The sequence below is a fragment of the Hypanus sabinus genome, chromosome 2 (assembly GCF_030144855.1).
Source record: "Hypanus sabinus isolate sHypSab1 chromosome 2, sHypSab1.hap1, whole genome shotgun sequence".
NCBI classification, from domain to species: Eukaryota; Metazoa; Chordata; class Chondrichthyes; order Myliobatiformes; family Dasyatidae; genus Hypanus; species Hypanus sabinus.
Window position 1 is genome coordinate 57635910 of NC_082707.1, and position 20247 is coordinate 57656156.

General features: G+C 40.0%; 1 protein-coding gene across 1 annotated transcript in view; it reads left to right on the forward strand.

Moving 5' to 3' along the window:
* Positions 1-4161: 4161 nt before the first annotated feature.
* The window catches only part of LOC132379126 (transient receptor potential cation channel subfamily V member 5-like), an 85757-nt gene continuing 69671 nt past the window's right edge, over positions 4162-20247 (forward strand). The window contains exon 1 of the mRNA XM_059946739.1: positions 4162-4459. Coding sequence (XP_059802722.1) covers positions 4302-4459 — 158 coding nt within the window. The 5' untranslated portion in view covers positions 4162-4301. The remainder of the gene's footprint in view (positions 4460-20247) is intronic.

The window sequence follows — 20247 nt, forward strand, 5'->3', positions numbered from 1 at the left end:
CAAGTGGCACGGGTCTCATGGCTGAAAGCAGATTGGGGTATTCAATGGATTTCTTGTTTTTAGTGGAGAAAACAGACACACGAGTCAGACAGAAGTAGCAGTCTGTCACAGAATCCTTCTGTTCTCACTATACCATCGGAACAGTGAACAGTATTGACTTCCAAGTACCTCTGAGCCAAACTCTAAGATTGACAGTGCACGTTGCACAACAAATGTGAGGAGCCCAGGCTTTGTCTTGGTTGCCAATTTTACACCCAAAGTAGAGCTCATCGGCTTTCTTAATTAAGAGGAGTCATGCTCTGTCTTTGAGATTTTTATTTATTTACTCATTTATTGAAATATAGTGTAGAATAAACCTTTCTGGCCCCTCAACCCATGCCACTGACTAATCTCCGATTTAATCCTAGCCCAATCATGGGACAATTTACAATGATCAGTCAACCTACCAACCAGTATGTCTTTGGACTGTAGAAGGAAACTGGAACAGCCAGAGGAAACACATGCAGTCATGAGGAGAACATACAAACTTCTTACGGGCAGAGGTAGGAATTGAACCTGGGTTGTCTGTACTGTAAAGCGTTGTGCTAACCGCTACAACACCGTGCCAATTTAAGTATATACTAACCACAGATATAACGGAAAGTGTCAGTGCTGTTGCAACATTGGTCAGACATTTTTCTATCACAATTGCTCCTGAAAATATAATTACTTTATTATAATGAGTACACACAATATGCTATGCACGTAGAGCATGTGCATCAATGTGATTCCAAACCGATATATATGTAAACACAATGCATAGAATGGTGTGTGCGTTAGGCTTTCTGAAACCTGCCCTGTCATGCAGCATCTGGAGAAGATAAAAAACTTTTCAGCTTACATTGTGGACAGCATTTTAATTCACCTGAATTATGAATTGAAATAACAAATATAGGCAATCTCAAAAAATTGTGCATGAAGGGGAAATTTCATGGGGATTTTCATAATCAGCAGCCCAAAATCTATAAGGTACACCTAAAAGTATTCAGGAAGCAAAATCTTTGTTGTCCAGTACATTTTGAGAAAGGCAAAAGTACAGTAGGCCAGTGCAAAAATCTCATGAAAATATAATATGTTATATAAAAGATAACAAATCATATCGAAAAGTTAATCAAATCACTTAAGACACAATTTTTCCTCTTATTATGGCATTCTGGGCTTCCCATGACATAAACATGCTCAGACAATGAGCCAGAATACTCAAATTCTGGCAGAAAGCACAACTGACCAGGTTCTCAATGGGTAGCCGAAGAGACACATCAATTTGCCCCACCCCCATCCTTGAACCAATCCTGTGGAAATTGAGGCCTTTTCTATTTGTTTTTAGCAACTCTTGTATACTTTCTGAAATTAGATGCCCTGTGAAAGTTAACTTTGGTCATCTTTGACAGCAAATCACTACACTTCCATTGTTGATGTTAAAGAACTCTTGAATGGCTGACTGGAAGAGATCTGTACAGTAAGAAATAGAAACTGCTGTATTTTCATTTTCCCTTGATAAGACCATGATCACAGTGGGTTCACAAGAGACATCTTACATCAGGAGTAATCGTTCTCCATCTGAAGCATAGCCTACAAACATAATTCAGGTAACATTAATTCTCAGGTCAAATCTCTTCAGGGCTAAAGTGAAGAGATTGGTTGGGTCTCAGGTCATGGTGCTTCAGGTGAAGTGTCTCCCCTCTCTGTTTCTTTTTCAAGTTGAAAATAGGAGCATTGAATGCTCCAAAATGAAATAAACTATCAACATTTCATACCAAGACCCTTCTTCAGGACTGGAAAGGAAGGGGAAGACTGCAGAATAAAAAGGTGGAGGCAGGGGAAGGATAATAGTTAGAAGGAGATTGGTGAATCCAGGTGGATAGGAAAGATAAAGGGCTGGAGAGGAAGGAATCTGATAAGAGAAGAGAGTAGACCATAGAGAAGGGGAAGGAGGAGGAACTCAGCGAAGGTGATAAACAGGTGAGAAGAGGTAAGAGGTCAGACTGTGGAATAGAAGAAGAGGGGAGGAGAGGGAATTTATTTTACCAGAAGGAGAAATCAATATTCATGCCATCAAGTTGGAGGCTACCCAGGTGAAAGATGAGGTGTTGCTCCTCTACCCTGAGGGTGGCCTCATCGTGACACAAGAGAAGGCCGTGGACCAAAATGTCGAAACTGGAATGGGAATCAAAATTAAAATGTTCGGCAACTGGGAATTTCTATTTTTGGTGAACAGAGTGGAGGTGCTCGGTGGAGCAGTTTCCCAATTTATGGTGAGTCTTGCCAATGTGGAGGAAGCTGCATCAGGAGCACTGGATTCAATAGATGAGCCCAGCAGGTTCACAGGTGAAGTTATGCCTCACTTGGAAGGACTGTTTGGAGCCCTGAAAGGAGGTGTATTGGCAGGTATCGCACTTTGGTCACACGCAGGGATAATTGCTGGGAGGTAAATTAGTGGGGAGCGAAGAATGGACAAGGGAGTTATCAAGGAAACAATTCCTGCTGAAAGCGGAGAGAGGGGGTGGTATAGTTATATTTGGTGGTAGGATTCCTTGGAGATGATGGAAGTTGCAGAGAATGATGTGTTGGACGCAGAGTCTCAAGGGGTGGTAGCGAAGGACAAGAGGAACTCTTTCACTGTTAAGGCATTAGGAAGATAGGGTTAGTGCGGCTGTTCAGAAATGGAGGAGATGCTGGTGATGGCAGCATCAATGGTGGAAGAAGGAAAACTCCGTTCTTTGAAGAAGGAGGACATCTCTGACGTCCTGGAAAGGAAAGGCACATCCTGGGAACATGGAGATGAAGGAACTGAGAGAAGGGAATAGCATTCTTAGAGGAGACAGGGTAGGAAAAGGTTTAGTCAGGATAACTATGAGATCTGGTGGTTTTATAAACAATGTCAGTTGACATCTCTGGAGATGGAGACAAAGAGATTTAGAAAGGAGAGGGACACGTCAGAAATGGTGGAAACTGCAGGTGCTGGAAACACAGAGGAACAAACACAAAATGCAGAAGGAACTCAGCAGGTTGGGCAGCATCTATGGAGAGGAATAACCAGTCAATGTTTCAGGTCGAGATCCTTCATCAAGACTGCAAAAGAAGGGGGAAGAAGCCAGAATAAGAAGATGGGGCATGAGGGAAGGGGAAGGAGTACAAGCTGACAAGTGATAGGTGAAACTAGGTGAGGGAGAAGGTACGTGGGTGGGAAAGAGGGAATGAAGTGACAAGCTGGGAAATGATACCTGGAAAAGGCTGAAGAAGGAGGAATCTGATAGGAAAGAACAGTGGACGGGGGAGAAAGGGAAGGAGGTAATGAGGATCTGAGAAGGAGTAAGAGGGGAGCTAGGGAAATAGGAAAAGACAGAATGGGGACAGGAAACAAATCACACGAAGTTAGAAAAATCGACGTTCGTGCCATTAAGTTGGAGGGTCCCCAGACAGAATATGAGGTGTTGCTGCTCCATCCTGAAGAAGTAGATGAGGCCATGGACCAACATGTTGCAATGGGAATGAGAAGTGGAATTAAAGTGGGTGGCCCTCATCTTGTGTGACAGGAAAGCCCGGAAATAGTCTCCCCCAATCTATGTTGGGTCTCACGGTTATTTAGAAGCTTTGGTTGATCTAATGGTGGAGCAGTACACAAACCACAGTTGCTGATGATATAACTCACAAGTACCATTCTTTTTTGGTGCTATTACATAATCATAATGGTACATCACCGATACTCATCATTTCTACAGAACATATTTACAGCCAATTCATAATCAACAGCTTTCTTTAGATTATCTGTCCAGTAGTCAGTAAATGTTAAACGCATGATTAGTAGATTTGCAATTTGTGCAGAGTTCTAGGAGAGCAAGAACATTAATTCATAATATAACAGACTCTAAACTAAAGTGACTTTTCAGTCCTGTGGAACTTCATCTTTATTCTCATTATTTCTATTACTAATATAATTATTATTACGCGTAAAATCAAAGTGGCATTTATTTTGGAGGTAGCATCACTCAAACGCAGATGAAAGTAAAACTTTCTTGTCACTCTCCTGAGTGCGGTCTTCACCTATCTGGAGCCCGCAGGCACAAGCTTGACGTCAGGCGGGACGTCTATAATAAACAGCGGAAGGTATCAGTCAGAGGCTGTGCGATGGAAGAGGCGAGACGTCAATGATTATGGCAATGGGTTCCTTGGTGCTTATGTATTTCCAGATTGCACCGAGGGACTTTTGGGATGACGTTAGAGAGAATACGCGATAATGAATATTGAAAAAACTGATTAAGATGGCTGCTTTCAGAAAAGCGATTGACTGCTTCATCAACAAATTAAAAAGGCCAATCTCACCCGCTCAGACTGTATCCAAGGACAACACTTCTGATAAAGTTGAACTCGGAGGCCGGCAGAAGAACTTTAATAACGTGTTCGAAGTCAAAAATAGAGGGTAAGTGCAAGGTGAACTTCAAAGTGTTGATGAGCTCGCGGGGCGTTATTAGAGCACACACCAATGCAATTAAGCCCGGGATAGAGTCATTGGATAAATCGCAGATATTTATAAATGTGACTGAAAACGTAAAGACCTAGTGCGTTAGTTAAGTATATATCTAGTTCGTGCTTTGTTTTCTGCCTTTTGTTTCTCATCCACTCTGTTTTTTAAATGTGATCCTATCAGACACTCGGCGTTTTCGGTTGCAGCCTGGCCTACCCATCCTGCAGTTTTTTTTGGTATGATTATGGTTTGTTAAGAAACAAAATAGATAATAGACACCGGTCGTTATGCCTTAGAGTTGATGACTATTCATTCATCGCGCAGGGAGCGAAAACAGAAACTTTTATTCGTTTTGGTGTATGGTGTACGTGTACTGCAGTTAATGTATCATTCTTTTTAATGCTCTCAAAAATAGCTCAGACCTGTGCATCATTATATATCAATCTAATGTGGGAATTAGATATTCATATAACTGCTGTTTTTAAAGTTTTTCCAGGTTTGTTGCAATTATTGAAACAATTATTTTCAATAGACAATTTAAAAGGATCTGTTTTTAAATTCAATTGGGTACAATTAAATACAAAAGGAAGCCCTTTTGTAACATCCATACTTCTATGGTGTGAAGATTATTTCTCGGTCAATATAAATATTACTTAATAATGAATCTCCAGTAGTGGATGTCCACTTACTCAAATGTTTATGCATATGGTTTATTTAATGTCATAGACAGTTGCAGAAGGAGGAAAAGTGGAGTGGAACTGTCCTTTACATGCAGAGGGCCGGACTGTAGAAGTTATTCTACTGAAGTACAAAGTTCTAAATAGGCCACCTCTGTAGAGGAATGAGCAATTCTGAATTGTGAACCTCTGGAAAGGTTCATTGGTGATGCATCTACAAGTATGCATTGATGCATAAACTTCCAAGGCTAAACAGAGGTGATATTGCACAAACTAAGACTGTTCTTTGGAATCCTGTATATGGAATAAGTTTTCTAGTCTAGGGGAAACTGATGAGATAAATGTAACTATCCCCACTTGCAGGGGACTCTTGGGCTGCTTAGGCCAGAGTCTAGACTGTTTGGGATTAAATTCAGAGTAGTTCCTGAAGCAAAGAGTGGAAGACATGTTATCTCCATAAATAGCAACAGGTGCTAAATCAATTTGCAATTTTAACTTGATTGTTCGAGAAGAGTAGAGAGAAGTTAGCCATTAGCTGTGGGGGTTAAACTTTCAATATAGCTGCACATTTGTATTGTACTTTTCTAAAATTCACTTTCAGTGAAGTCAGTGGCACTAAAATTATAGACATTGAATTACAAAGCATGCATGGTGGGAGTAAATGATCTACCTCAGCTTTTTTTCTTTCTGAGTATTGCAACAGTATAACCTCATATCTTATACTTTTCTCTCCCTTTTGTGAGTTTTGTTTTTCCCAGCATCTGCAGAATCTTGTGTGGTTATTATTTTGGTCTTAGCTTGTGAGGAAGACATCTGCATACTCCCCTCCCCCACCCCCATGAATGACTATTTCATAAATTAAAATTCTATGCTGGGTTCAAAGATTTGCAGTAATACAGATATCTTTAGCATTAGGTTTTTTGAAATCGAATTTGCTTTTGTTTATGGTATTTGAATTTTTAATCCAATTAATAAAAATTCTAATGGTATATTTTTACACAGAAACAAGTTTATAATAGACTGTTAATAGACAGTCTGTAATGTAGACTATTTTTGCCTAGTAACCATAAAACGTTGGCTGAATAGAAGTTTTCATTTACTAAATTATGCTTTCCATTTATTTGATTATTCTGAACACAATTTAATCATAAAAATGGCTCTGCACCATGTTAGGAAATGTACAAGGAACTTAAGTTGCAGAAGTGTCATGTATGCATCAAGAGATTAAAATGTTTGCATATTATACTCTGCACTTATTTTGGCTACATCGAAGTTTAAAGGATGTCTCCATGTCACCCAACAGAAAGATGAGAAGCCAAGCATTTGATCTGTTTTAATAAGTCCAAGAATAAAACTAATGCCAGAAAATAAAATTAAAGTTGTTATTAATGCTGGAGTTCATTTTCACTTGACAGTGAATGCTCCTTCAGTAGGTAGCTTCATGCGTTTTTTGGAGCCTGGTGCTTTATACCACAAAATGCAGAACTGCATTGTAAGTAAGAAAAAATCCGCAGTACCTTGAAAATTGGAAAATATTAAAAATACTTGCTTGTAGATAGAGATGCAGCATTTACACTTCAGGTTAATGCCTTTCATCAGAACTGTAAAAGCCAGAATTATAATAGATTTAGAGCAAGTACTGAGGTGAGGGCGAGGAAAGATCGGAAAGATTGGGTTGATTGATTCTGCATTTGTACACTGTGCTAGCCAATCGCAATGGGAAAATGGAATGTTGTTGTAAATCAGAACTACTTTCACATGGTACAAATTTGTACCATGTGCACGATGCATGGTGGACTTTGAGTATATGACCTTGAATCATTTGCAGTGAATGCTATTGGAAGTCACCTGCATTTTACAAATTTCTGTAGCCCATTAATGCTCTTTCTGGGTGATGTGAAGGGGTCCTCCCTGTGTGGGTTATGAAACTAGCCCTCATTACTCCTGAACATTTAAAACTTGCCTAACCTTTATTTATCAAACCTAATCAAGGCCTTATTTACCTTGATTTTTTTTTTAACCTGACCTCCTTTTAACAACTGCCTTTCTCTCTCATTTCTCTTGGACCTGGACTTAAGTCATTTGATTTTCTTTCTTAACTCTGCTCTTGTGAAGTGTACCAAAGAGCCGCTTTGAAAAGGCTTGTTCAGTAATGGGTATTGTCTTGGGCCTTGTATAATGGTAGACTCTCCAGCCAGGCTTTCGACAACGTTCCTAGTGGTTTGCTGCTAATCTGCTTGTGGAGGTTATAGATTATGGCTGGTTGGAAGCAAGAAAGATTATTTGACCAATGGGATTTGGTACCAGAGAAAGGTACTTAAATGGGTCTCCAGGAGCTGAAAATGACAAAAGCAGAACCATTACAACTAACTACTATTTAAATAATTCAGGAGCCAATAATCAAAGACAGTGACTAGATAGATACTTCATTGAATTTAGGATCAAGAACAGGATTTTGAAACCTAGTCAAAGTGTAATTGCTTATTCAGCTAAATTAAGATGAGAATATAGTTGAAGAAAGGAAGTTTAACACAAGTCTAAACAATTGATGAGGATAAATAGTTCCACAGCTTGATTGAGCACCTCTGTTACTAGCTTTTACAGGAGATGCTTCATGCTGTTGTTTCTTATCTTAATTCAGCTGAATACGCAATTATACTTTGACTAGGTTTCAAAATCCTGTTCTTGAAGTTATTATTGCTTTTTAGCAAAAATGTAATTGCATGAACATTACCTTGATGTAACATCTGGTCCTTCCCTTTCCCCGAACCCAGAGTTGCTTGTCTGCATATATTGACCCCCTTTCAACAGCCTTGTAGTGTGCTCATAAGCCAAGCAATTAGAGATGCATGAACCCAATTTTTTTTTCACCTACGTGCATTTGGCATGGATGACCAAAAATATGCTTTCTGCTATGGATTTCCCTATAATCTTCTATTTTCTGGCAGAAGTACTGGAAAAATCTTGAAGGAAATGATATTAGAAGTGTACTAAAACAGTAGTTTCTGATTCCTTTTATTTAATATATAGTGAGCACTTAGGAGCATATTCCCATAGAATGTCATTCACATACTTATTTTAATTCATGGTTTCCTGATTTTTCTTTGCTATCCATTAATCATTTTGGTACAGACTGGTGAGGAACACACCCTCTGAGTAAATGTTAGTATTGTTTGAATGAAATGTGATGCATTGTATTGGAATGGGCTGAATTGTTATATGATTTTGGTCTCTGAGGCTGATGTGAGTGCAGGCTTCAGAGGGTGGATTCACAGAAAGTATCCAGCCCAGGTGGGGTACCTGGACATACTAAAGACCAGTACTGATCAACTAGTTGGAGTGTTCACTGATTTCTTTAACTTCTCACTTCAGCAGTCTGAGCTACCCACCTACTTCAGCAGGCTTCAATTATACCAGTGTCTAAGAAGAACGTGTTAACCTTCCTCAATGATTATTGTCCAATAGCACTTATATTCACGGTGATGAAGTGCTTTGAGAGGTTGGTGATGAAACATATCAACTCCTGCCTGAGAAGCAATTTGGATCCACTCCAATTTGCCAGCTGGAACAATAGGTCAGCAACAGTAGATGCCATTTCATTGGTTTTTCACTCAACCCTGGAACATCTGGACAGCAAAGCTCCATATATCAGATGCGCTTTATCGACTACAGCTTGGCATTCAACACTATGATCCATTCAAAACTAATCAATGAGCTTCCAGACCTTGGCCTCAATACCTCCTTGTGCAATTGGATCCTCTTATTTTCTCACTTGCAGACCCCAGTCATTTTGGATTGGCAACATGATCTCCATCAGCATAGGTGCACAAGGATGTGTGCTTAGCCCCCTGCTCTACTCTTTATACTTATGACTGTGAGGTTAAGTACAGCTCCAATGCCATATTCACTTTTGTTGATGACACCACTGCTGTAGGCCAAATCAAAGGTGGTGAGGAATCTGCATATAGGAGGGAGATTCAAAATCTGGCTGAATGGTGCCATAACAACAGACTCTTACTCAATGTCAGCAAGACCAAGGAGCTGATTATTGACTTAAGGAGGAGGAAACCAGAGGTCCATGAGCCAGTCCTCATCAGGGAATCTGGTAGAGAGGGTCAGCAACATTAAATTCCTTAGTGTTATTATTTTAGGGTATCCGTCCTTGGCCCAGCACTTAAGTGCAGTTACGAAGAAAGCATGGCAGTGCCTCTACTTCCTTAGAAGTTTTCGAAGATTCTAAATAACTTTGACAAACTTCTCAAGATGTGTGGTGGAGAGTATATTGACTGGCTGCATCACAGCCAGGTAGGAGAATACCAATGCCCTTGAAACGAAAATCCTATAAAAAATGGAGACGACTCAATCCATCAAGGGTAAAGCCCTCCCTATCATTGAGCACATCTACATGGAGTGCTGTTGCGGGAAAGCAGCATTCATCATCAAGGTCCCCACCACCCAACTCATGCTCTCTTTGAGCTACTGTTATCAGGAAGAAGGTACAGAAGCCTCTTAACTGTTCCCATGACCTATGGACTCACTTTCAAGGACTCTTCATCTCATGTTTTGGATATTTATTGGTTAGTTTTGTTTTTCTCTCTTTGATATTTACACAGTTTGTTGTCCTTTGCACATTGCTTGTTTATCCGTCCATTTGGGTGCAAACTTGCATTGATTCTTTTGTTTTTTACTATTGGATTTGCCATGTGTGCTTGCAAGAAAACAAATCTCAGGGTTGCATACAGAGACATAAGTATGGTTGACTCTCTGAAGTATTTCCACAGACCTTCAGTTGTGTTATACTCTTCTTGTTTAATGTTATTACAAGTTCCTCAAATAATCCATTAATGTCTACAGTACTCCAAATGTGGTCTCATTAACATTGCATGTAACTGAAGCATAACCTCCCTACGTTTGTATTCAGTTTATTTCAGAATAAACAAATCAATTCTGCTAGCTTGTCTAATAACTTGTTTATCTATGTTGAGAGAGTTGTGCCAAAGATCAATAAGCAACAATCAGACATGGCCAAACGCATTGTCTGTAAGGTACACTGTTATGACCTTTCACGTTATTGTTAACCTTCTCTGCACTTTCTCTATAGCTGTTAGTTTATTCTTTATTGTTATTGTTTTGCATTGTTCTACCTCAATGCAACTGTGTAATAATCTGATCTATATGAACAATATGCAAGATAAGCTTTTCCTTTTATCTCAGTACATGTGACAATAATACTCCAATTCCTCCATCTGTGGATGCACCTTGCAGCAGGATAGAGCCACCAGAGGTAGCAGTGCAGTTGTAAACAGCAACCATTAAACAGGAACAAAGGAATCACACTGTTCACTCCATACCCCTTGAAGATTTTGGCATTGGATGAGACATGAGCAAGAATATTTCCTGTTAATGCCTACTGTCCATGTTCAGCTGATGAATCATTACTCCACCATACTGAACAACATGAAGAACCCCTGAAAGTTGTGTGGGGTGTACTTCGACTAGGGCACTTCATATCCATCGAAAAGAATGTCTTGGTAACACTTCTATTGAACGAGCTAGCTTTGTTCTGAAGAACAGGGTTGTCAGGCTAGGTCTGCAGCAGATTGTGAGTGGACCAACACAAGTTGTTGATCTGACCTTGCCAATCTACCACTGGCATATGTATCCACATCATTATTGATGGGAGTGTCCACTGCACCATCCTTGTAAAGATGTTGTACCAAATAGGATATACTGAGAAATTATCTGGCAGGTCAAAACTTGGTCACCATAAGATGCTTCTGGCCATCAGGAGCAGCAGCAATATATTCTGTCACTATTGGTAATCTTGTGGCTCAGTGCCTTTCCTATTCTACCACTGAAACCAAGTATACCATCAATGCTGTATCAGCAAGAAGTGTCAGGGGGCATGTGCTGAATCATGTGCTAAACTGCATAGGCAGCATTTAATAGCCTACGACAAGTATATGCAGTCCTATCCTGCTGGTTGTGAATGATGATGTACAATTAAACAAAAAGGGAGAATGTTAAGGATGTCCCTATCCTCATGGTGACAGACCAGAAAATGAATGCCAAAGAGAAGGCTGAAGCATTTGCAACCATGTCCAGCCAGGAGCGTTGATTCATTTTGTCTTCCTCCTGAAATCCACACCATCAGAGGAGTAAATTCAATTTACTCCAAATGATATAAGTGACAGTGAAGACTAAGGAATCGGACTCCAACTGGGCTGTATTACTGAGGGCCTACAGTCCGGAACTAAGTGTACCTTGGGCCAAGCTACTCCAGTACTGCTAGACACTAGTATCTGCCCAGCTAATCACCAAAGATTGAATTGAGTTGAATTTGGCTGATGATACTAAGCAAAGTGATGGAAGGTGGTATTGACAGATGCTTATTCACCAGGAACTTGCTCACTGCCTAGTGTTTATTTTTTTGGCCAGGACCACATTGACCCAAGGTTTCTTCACAGTTTTGGTCCAAAGAGCTGAGTCTCTGAAGAGAAGTGAGAGTGACTGCCTTTGACATTAAGGCAGCATTTGACTGAATGTGGTATCAACAGACTGAAGTCAATAGGTAACCAGGAGAAAACTCTACAAAGAATGGAGTCATAGCTTGCACAAAGGAGGTGGCTGCAAGACAGACCAGCACTCTCATTGTTGTAGGAGTTCCTGAGGACAGTGGCTTGGGGCACAGCTACCTTCTGCCTCTTTATTAATAATATTCCTTCCATTACAAATTTAAAAGTGAGAGTTACACTGTGTTCAATCCAATTGGAAGTTCCTCAGAAGATGAAGCCATACACACCTGCACAATGGAATCTGAAGAACATTTGCGCATGGGCTGATGTGACAAATAACATAAAATGCCAGTCCATAAACACCTCCTGCAATGTCTACTTTTGATATAAAAGCAGAAGATATTGGAAATAGATACATTCTAAGAGAAAGAAAAATGACAAGTTTTGTGTTCTCCTTCTATTATTAAGTTAAAGTTAATCCCTAAAAGGGAAAAAGCATGTAACTGTACAAAGGTGTATGTCAGATTAGAAGATGGGACAAAAAATATTAAAGGAGTATAGGTTAATGAAGGAAAAATTAGAATATGAGATGAAGCTAGCTGGCTATCTCAAAAGAGTATAGATAATTAAAATAAGGAACTGATTAACACAATGTGCTTTAGTTTTACAGAGAGCAATTCTAGGGAAATAATAACTAAGGAAATATTTAATGTCAGTCTTCACTATACATTTAAGTAACATCCCAGAAATAGCTGTACATTGGAATTGCAAATGGAGGAAGGAACTTCAAAGAAAATTATGCGATTTATGAAAGGTTGTTATGGCACTGCTCTGCCATAACTTTGGAGAAAGTTATGGTGGAGTGAAGCCATAACAACAACCTCTTACTCAATGTTAGTAAAACCAAGGAGCTGATTTTTGATTTCAGAAAAAGGAAACGAGATGTCCATAACCCAGTCTTTATTGGAGGATCAGAGGTAAAGAGGGTCGGCAACTTTAAATTTGTAGGTGTTGCTATTTCAGAGGATCTGTGCTGGGTCCAGCATGTAAGAGCAATTATGAAGAAAGCATGGCCACACCTCTACTTCCTTAAGAGTTTGTGAAGATTTGCTATGACATCTAAAACTTTGACAAACTTCTATAGAGGTGTAGTGAAGAGTGTACTAACTTGCTGCATCACATCCTTGCAGGGAAGCACCAAAGTCCTAGTACAGAAAATGCTACAGAAAAGCTCTCTTCTCGCTGCTTCCATCAGGAAGAATATACAGGAGCCTCAGGACATGTACCACTAGGTTCAGAACAGTTATTACCCCTCAACCATCAGGCTCTTGAATTCAGCTTCACTTACCCATTTACTGAAATATTCCCACAACCTACGACTCATTTTAAGGACTTTTCATCTCGTGTTCTCGATATTTGTCTATTTATTTATTATTATTTCTTTTTATATTTGTGCAGTTTGTTATCTTTTGCACACTGGTTGAACACCCGATTGGTGTCATCTTTCATTGACTCTGTTCTGGTTATTATTCTATTATGGATTAGTTAAGCATGTCCACATGAAAGTGAATCATAGTGTTGTATATGGTGGCATATAGGTACTTTATAAATAAATCTACTTCGAACTTTTATACTTGTCTCCTGAGCAGCAGTACAGAGTAAGTTGTAATGCTATAGACAAGTGTTGTAGGTTCTTAAAGGAAGTAGCTAAAATGATAGGTATTTTTGGACAATGTAAAACAAAACTAACTTCAAAGAAGGTTTCTTTAGGCTGGAAGGTTTTAAGTATAATTTACTGCAAAGGGACGGAAAGAAAACGGAAGTGACAAGTCAGTTAGAATAACACCAATCAGATTATATTAATATGGCTGGGGTTGTAGCACATTAGTTTAGAATCAAGGTAATTAGGGAAAGTCAAAATGTTTTTTGAGAAAGGAAAGTCATATTAAACAAACTTCTTGAAACTTTCTGATGAAGTAATGTACTGCGGTTAACAGGGATGTGGGAATATTGTACTTGGATCTCCAGAAAGTATTTAATAAAGTGCTTCATCAAAAGAAGTTGGTAACTGTACCATATCAAAGTCAGTAGAAGATTGGTTGGCTAATAGGTGGCCTAAGTAGGTCATTTTCTGGTTGCTGGGTCCTCTACTTCTTAAACTTTATATAAATGATTTGGCTAAAGGAACTAAGGTATGCTTACTGGATTTGTTCATAATGCAAAATTTGATAAGAAAGTAAATTCTACCAAAGGAGAATATTAAAAAGATAACGTTAGGTTAAGTGAGTGTGCAAAGGTCTGGCAAATTGAGTATGTTTTGGGAAAATGGGGAATAGTCACTTTTGACAAAAATAAAAGAAACAAATTATTTAAGAAGTGAAAGATTGCAGAACTAAATGCAGTGTGTTTTGGGCATCATAGGGACTGGCTGTTTGGCCTACAATATTGTGCTGAACCAATTCAATTTGTACTCAAATGACTAACTAATCTCTTTCGCCTCCACAAAGCCCATTTTCTTGCATTTTTCTTCATATTCATATGCCAATGTAAATGTCTCTGAAGTCTCTAATGTTTATGCCTGTACCACCATTAGAGGCAGTGCATTCCAGGTGCCCATCATTCTGTGGTTTTTTAAAGAAACTTTAAAACTTGCCCTTTTCATCTTTGAATTTACCCCCACTCACTTTAACTGCATACCCTTAGACAGGTATTAGAAATTTCAACCCTTGGGAAAAAATATTGTTAAGTCTTCTCCCTCCCATCATCTTATAAAGCTCTATCAGATCCTCCTCCACACTCTGCCTCAACAGAGAAAACAACCCAAGTTTGTGCAACCTCTCATTATAGCATATGCCCTTTCAGATGAGGAAAGATTTATTAGAAATCAACCTCCTGGATTGGCTTATGTGGAAAGGCTGGACAATCTGGTCTTGTTTCAACTAAAGTTTAAAAGAATGAGAGGGGACTTGGGTGAAATAGCTCTGACGCTGAGGGATCTTGACAAATGTTAAGTGGATGTAACACACACAAAGTACTGGTGGAACGCAGCAGGTCAGGCAGCATCTATAGGGAGAAGCACAGTTGACGTTTTGGGCTGAGACCCTTCGTCAGGACTAACTGAAAGAAAAGATAGTAAGAGATTTGAAAGTAGGAGGGGGAGGGGTGAAGCTAAGAGCTGGAAAGGTGATTGGCAAAAGGGATATAGAGCTGGAGAAGGGGAAGGATCATGGGTGGATGTTTCCATTTGTGGGAAAATTAGTCACTACTTAAAAGTAGGGTGTTGTCCAATTAAATTCTTCCTCAATTATAAAGCATTAAGAGTTTTATTAATTGCTTGTTAATCAAAGAAGTGAAAGACTTCATGGATGTAGCAGCAGATCAGATCAGTATTATGATATTGAATGGTAGTGGTGGCTTGTTGCCTTGCCCATCATTCAGTAGTTTTCTTCTACTCACAAAGCAATTAGTGTTTCAGGCTGATGACTATCAGTATTGCCAGCATTTTCTGTTTTTATTTTGGCTTTAGAGCATCTACCTTTTTTGTTCTTTACTACCCAGTAATTTTATATGTCCCTGTCGAGTCTGCTACCATTAACAGTCAAATGAAGAAGTCACTGCAGCCAGTGGCTATGAACTGTGAGAGGCTGTGTATCTTTTTGCAAGTGGCTCAGCTCATGACATTGCAGAGCCTTTTCACCTTCTGTAAGTCATCTCAGGATTGTGACATAATGCTGTCCACCTGCTTGGATGAGTACAATTCTTACGAATGTGCTCAACACCATCTTGGGCAAAGCAGCCTGCTAGACAGATCCAATTCACCATGCTAAATGTTCATTCCTTCCAACATTGATGCTTCTCGTCTGTCGAGTGTTCCATTTGTTACTTCCTTTGATTTTTTTTTAAAAACCCTGTGGTCCTGACTGAATCCTGATGCAGGGTCTTGACTCAGTGCCAACATTCCCCTTTTGCCTCCACAAATTCTGTGTGACCCAGTGAGTTCTTCTAGCTTTCTGTTTTGTACTCCGGATTTCTGTATTAACTGTCTCTTCTGTCTTCATGACTCACATGGGCCTCTCTGATAGCATAGCACCTCTATCAAGGATGTGGACAGGGCATTGTAGACGCAGGTACACGTGTACTCACAGTACCCTCTCCAAGTTACATCACCCTGAGGAAGCATGTATTTTGCCTGCAACTTCACTTGATATATGTCCTGAAACTCCCTACTCAACCACACTGGCCATTTTTTCTCAAAAGCAGTGTAGTGGTTCAGGACATTCACAGTCTCAGGCAAGTAGAGATGGTGATTAATACATTTTTATATGTTAAATCAAGTTCAAGGGAGGACATTCACCAAAAATGACAAGGCCCTGGCGAATGTTGTTGAACAAACAAACATTGGAATACAGGTATATATTTCCCTGAAGGTGGTAACACTGGTAGGCGGTGATGAAGAAGGTATTTAGCATACATGTCTTACTGGTTAGGGCAATGAGCATTTGAGTTGGGATATCATGTTGCAACTGTACAAGTTCTTGGTGAAATCACTCGGACTATTGTACACATTTTTGGTCACCCAATTATAGAAAGGATGCAGTAAAGATCTGTGAGGGCATTACTGGGATTGGAAGGTTTGAGTTGTCAGGATAGGCTGGGAGTCTTCTTCTTTGGAGTGCAGAAGGCTGATGGGTGAGCATAAAGAGTATAGGTAAGATAGATGATCAGTCTTTTCCAAAGCTATGGGAGTCTTAAAACCGGGAATGTAGATTTTAAGATGAAAAGGGAAAATTTTAAAAGGGACCAGAGGGGAAGCTTTTCATACCAACTGCTAACAGCTACAGCCAAATAGCAAAGCTACAACACAGTGTTCAACAATTTGGACTGTAAACTGCAGCTGGTAGGGAAATGATGTGGAGTAAATTGAATATTCACTTGGCAATGGAATAATATACAATAATGTTCTGGGCATGTTATTAGACTGGCTGTTTTTCCAGAAATGTGCTGTTCATAGCTCCAGGAGTCAGTGGAATGCTTCATAGTAATATTAATTCTGTTTAATACCTGAGCAATATATATGGATGGACAAAGGAGTGAGAGTTGTATTTGATTAAATGCATTCAATTAAAGGCCTCTTAAGTAAACATAGATATTCTGCGGCTGGGCATCATCTCAGAGAGTTAACATTCTGGGTCCATGCATTTTCATTTGCAATTTCCAGCTTCTACAGTATTCTTGCTTTTCAGTCAGCTGAGATTTCCTGTTGAAGTGTCCTCAATTTCTTTCAGTCAGAAAGAAAAAGAAAGTATATATGCAAGGTCCAGGAAGGTGATATCAGGCAAGATCTTTGAGGAACATAAAGAAAGCAGAAAATAAAGCATCTTTGAAGAAAAATGAAGCATCTTTGATGATTAGAATTAAAGAGATTTCCAAGGCATTTTTAAAATAAATATATTTAGAAATAATTAAAGGGACTAGGCAGAGGATAGTGCCACTGAAGAACAAAGGTGTGAGTTTGTATCTGGAGCCAGAGGACAATGGTGAGGTACGAAATGAGCACTTTGCATCATTATTTGCCAAGGAGAAGGAATGGAGGACAACGAGATCAGGAAGAGGTATGAAGACATTTCTGGCCATGCTGATATCAAGATGGAGAGTCTCTTGAAGAATGTCAAACTGGATAACTTCTCGGGTCTTGATAGGATCCATCTCAGGTTATTGAGAGAGAATTGAGGCTATTACAGGTGCTTGATAGAATTCTTTGCATCCTCTTTGGCCATAGACCAGATCCCAGAGGACTAGAGAATAGCCAGCATTTATCCTCTGTTTATAAAGGACAGTAGAGGCAGGCAGGGTAGTGCAGTAGGAAAGCAGGTTTAGAATGTGACTGAAGATGTAAAGACACAGTTGCATTCTCATTGAATGCGTTGCCGCAAACTGTAGATCAAGGGTTGAGGGTAAGCAATGATTAAGCAACAAATTCAGCACAGCTACTGCCACTTCACTCCACTAAATCAGATCCGGACTCTGGCCCTTAGCATACACCTTATACCAAACCACAGCCTTGTCACAGAGAGTTGGCTAATCATGTTTTCTTTGACAGAAGTGTTAGAGAGTACCAGGGAAAGTAAGGAACTTGTCGCTATGTTTTTCAGATCATGATCTCCAGATTCTTGTGGAGGCAATGGAGAGTAGGAGGGAGGTCCTTCATGCCAGAAGGGCCAGGAGGAAACTCAGGACTACAATGAATAGCAGATGGCAGGAGATGGCCATTGTATAATCCTCCCACAGTGACTCGCCAGGAACATGGGAGCAATTCCACAAGAGAGTTTATAAACTCACTAGATATATAAGGCAAGGATTTATCATTTGGAACTACTACCTTGTGCGTGCTGAATTCAGCCACTGTACTTGGACCCCTTCAGTTTGTAACTGTCTCTTTCTCTCGCTCATTTACTCAGTTGCATCCACGGTCAGAGATAGGCAGGTGGGCAGATCCTGGTGTACGTGTACCCTTGCCTGGAGACAGGCAAGTACATGGTAGACAAGCAAACTGTGCTACTGGTGCATTTTGAATTAATGCTTCCCCTTTGTCTTCCAGGCCAAAGTTGCAAGGAACGGAAGACAATCCCAGCAGATAAGAGTAGACCCTCCAGGCTCAGAGCCTAACCAGGCAGGAGGCGAGGGTCATCCTCTTGATGAGTATTGGGAAAATCCAGGCTCATACATATGGTGCTGCAGAGGAATTCCTGAATTTCTCTAATATGCAAAAGATCTTGTGTACCTTCACTATTCATTCCATCTGCACTATAGTTCATTATTTTTATCTTCCCGTGAGAGATCTGTCCACTCTGTCTCTTTTTCGGCTCTCCTGCCCAGTCTGAGCTCCATGCTGTCATCTGAGGTGGGTGGGGAGGAATAAAGCTCATGACTCTGTAGGGCATCACTGAAGTGAGCTGGGTGTGTGGTAACAGATATCAGTTGTCTATAGTCATGCCCAGTGAATTCCCATAGAGGCGTAGACAGCACAATCTCCGAGCATTCTCCACTGGTTGCTGGTGGTCCTGTGGTTTCAGTATACTTGCGCTCAACTACGCTGTCAAAATTGAAAATGTTATTGAAAACCAATCCTTAATTCTGTTGTGTGGAATTTGCATGTTTTCTCTGTTACTATGTGGTTTCATATGGTGCATTGATGTCCTTCCACTTCCGAAAAACATGCAGAGGGTATGGGGTGATAACCATTGTAAATTGCCCCTTGTGCATATATGAGCATTGAGTTGCTGGAGAAGGAGATGTACTGGTGAGATTGAAGGAAAAATAAAATGGGCTGATTGGTTAGAGTAAAAGGAAAAGGTGCTTGATGGTTAGTACAAACTTGGTAGGCAGAAGGCCCTGTGCCTGTGCCGTTTCTCGGACACTCTGAAGCAACATGTGATCTATGCGAGGCACAGTGGACTGTACAAGAATGAAAGTGCCAAGGAGGGATTAGTACCCCATGAAATTCATGAAGAAATTTGGGTTGGTAAGGAGAGCCCAAACCGCAACGTGAAATTATCCCTGCCTGAATTTTGAGTATGTTGCATCCCTCTCAAATTGACTCACCTGGGATAAAAATTAGATTGGGGCCCCAATGCTTCAGTCAGCAACAACATGTGAGCAGTGGAGTAGATCAGCCCCTGCTGCCTGAAATTATCTTAAATGCAAGCAAGTTCTTGCTGATAGTGACCTTGGCTTCCGAGCTCAAAGCTGCCAAGGAACAGTATGTCTGGCTGGAGTGGGGGAAATCATTTAGAGGTATGTGAGTTCAAATAATTTGTGGTATATATACTGAAAGTAGTAAAGAAGTTCTTCCTTTTCTTTAAGGTCTCAAACCCCCTTTATTTATGATATGAGTGATTGAAGTAGATTTCATTTAGAGTTACATTGTCGGTATACTTTGCATACCAGGGCACCTCAACAAGTAATGCTAGAAAGCCACGATAGCTAATGTGCATCTTCACTATGTGAAGATCGATAGTAATCATTCTAATCTGTGAGTTAATAGTTGGATATTTCTGCAGTTAATGCCAGGTCTTTTCGTTAATTTGAAGTCTTTGATTTACATAGTAAAGGCAATAAATTACAGTCTGCTATAATGAAAACAGCATTTTAAATGGATCATTTTGCCACTACTACTTGGCTCTTAAAGATGGTTATCAAAATTTGAAGGTTTCATGCTTTGAATTCATTCAGCAATTGCCTTTCATTATGGCTGATCATTTCCCTCTCAGCCCCAATCTCCTGCCTTCTTCATTTTTCCATTCATGCCCTGACTAATCATGAGTCTTATCAACCTCTGCCTTAAATCTACCCACAGACTTGGCCTCCACAGTTATCTGTAGCAACAAATTTCACAGATTCACTACTCTGGCTAAAGAAATTCCTCTCAAATCTAAATTGACGTCCCTCTATTCTAAGGCTGTGTCCTCTGGTCTTGAGACCCCACAATAGGAAACATTCTCCCAATATCCACTCTATCGAGGCCTTTCAACATTCAATAGCTTTCAATAAG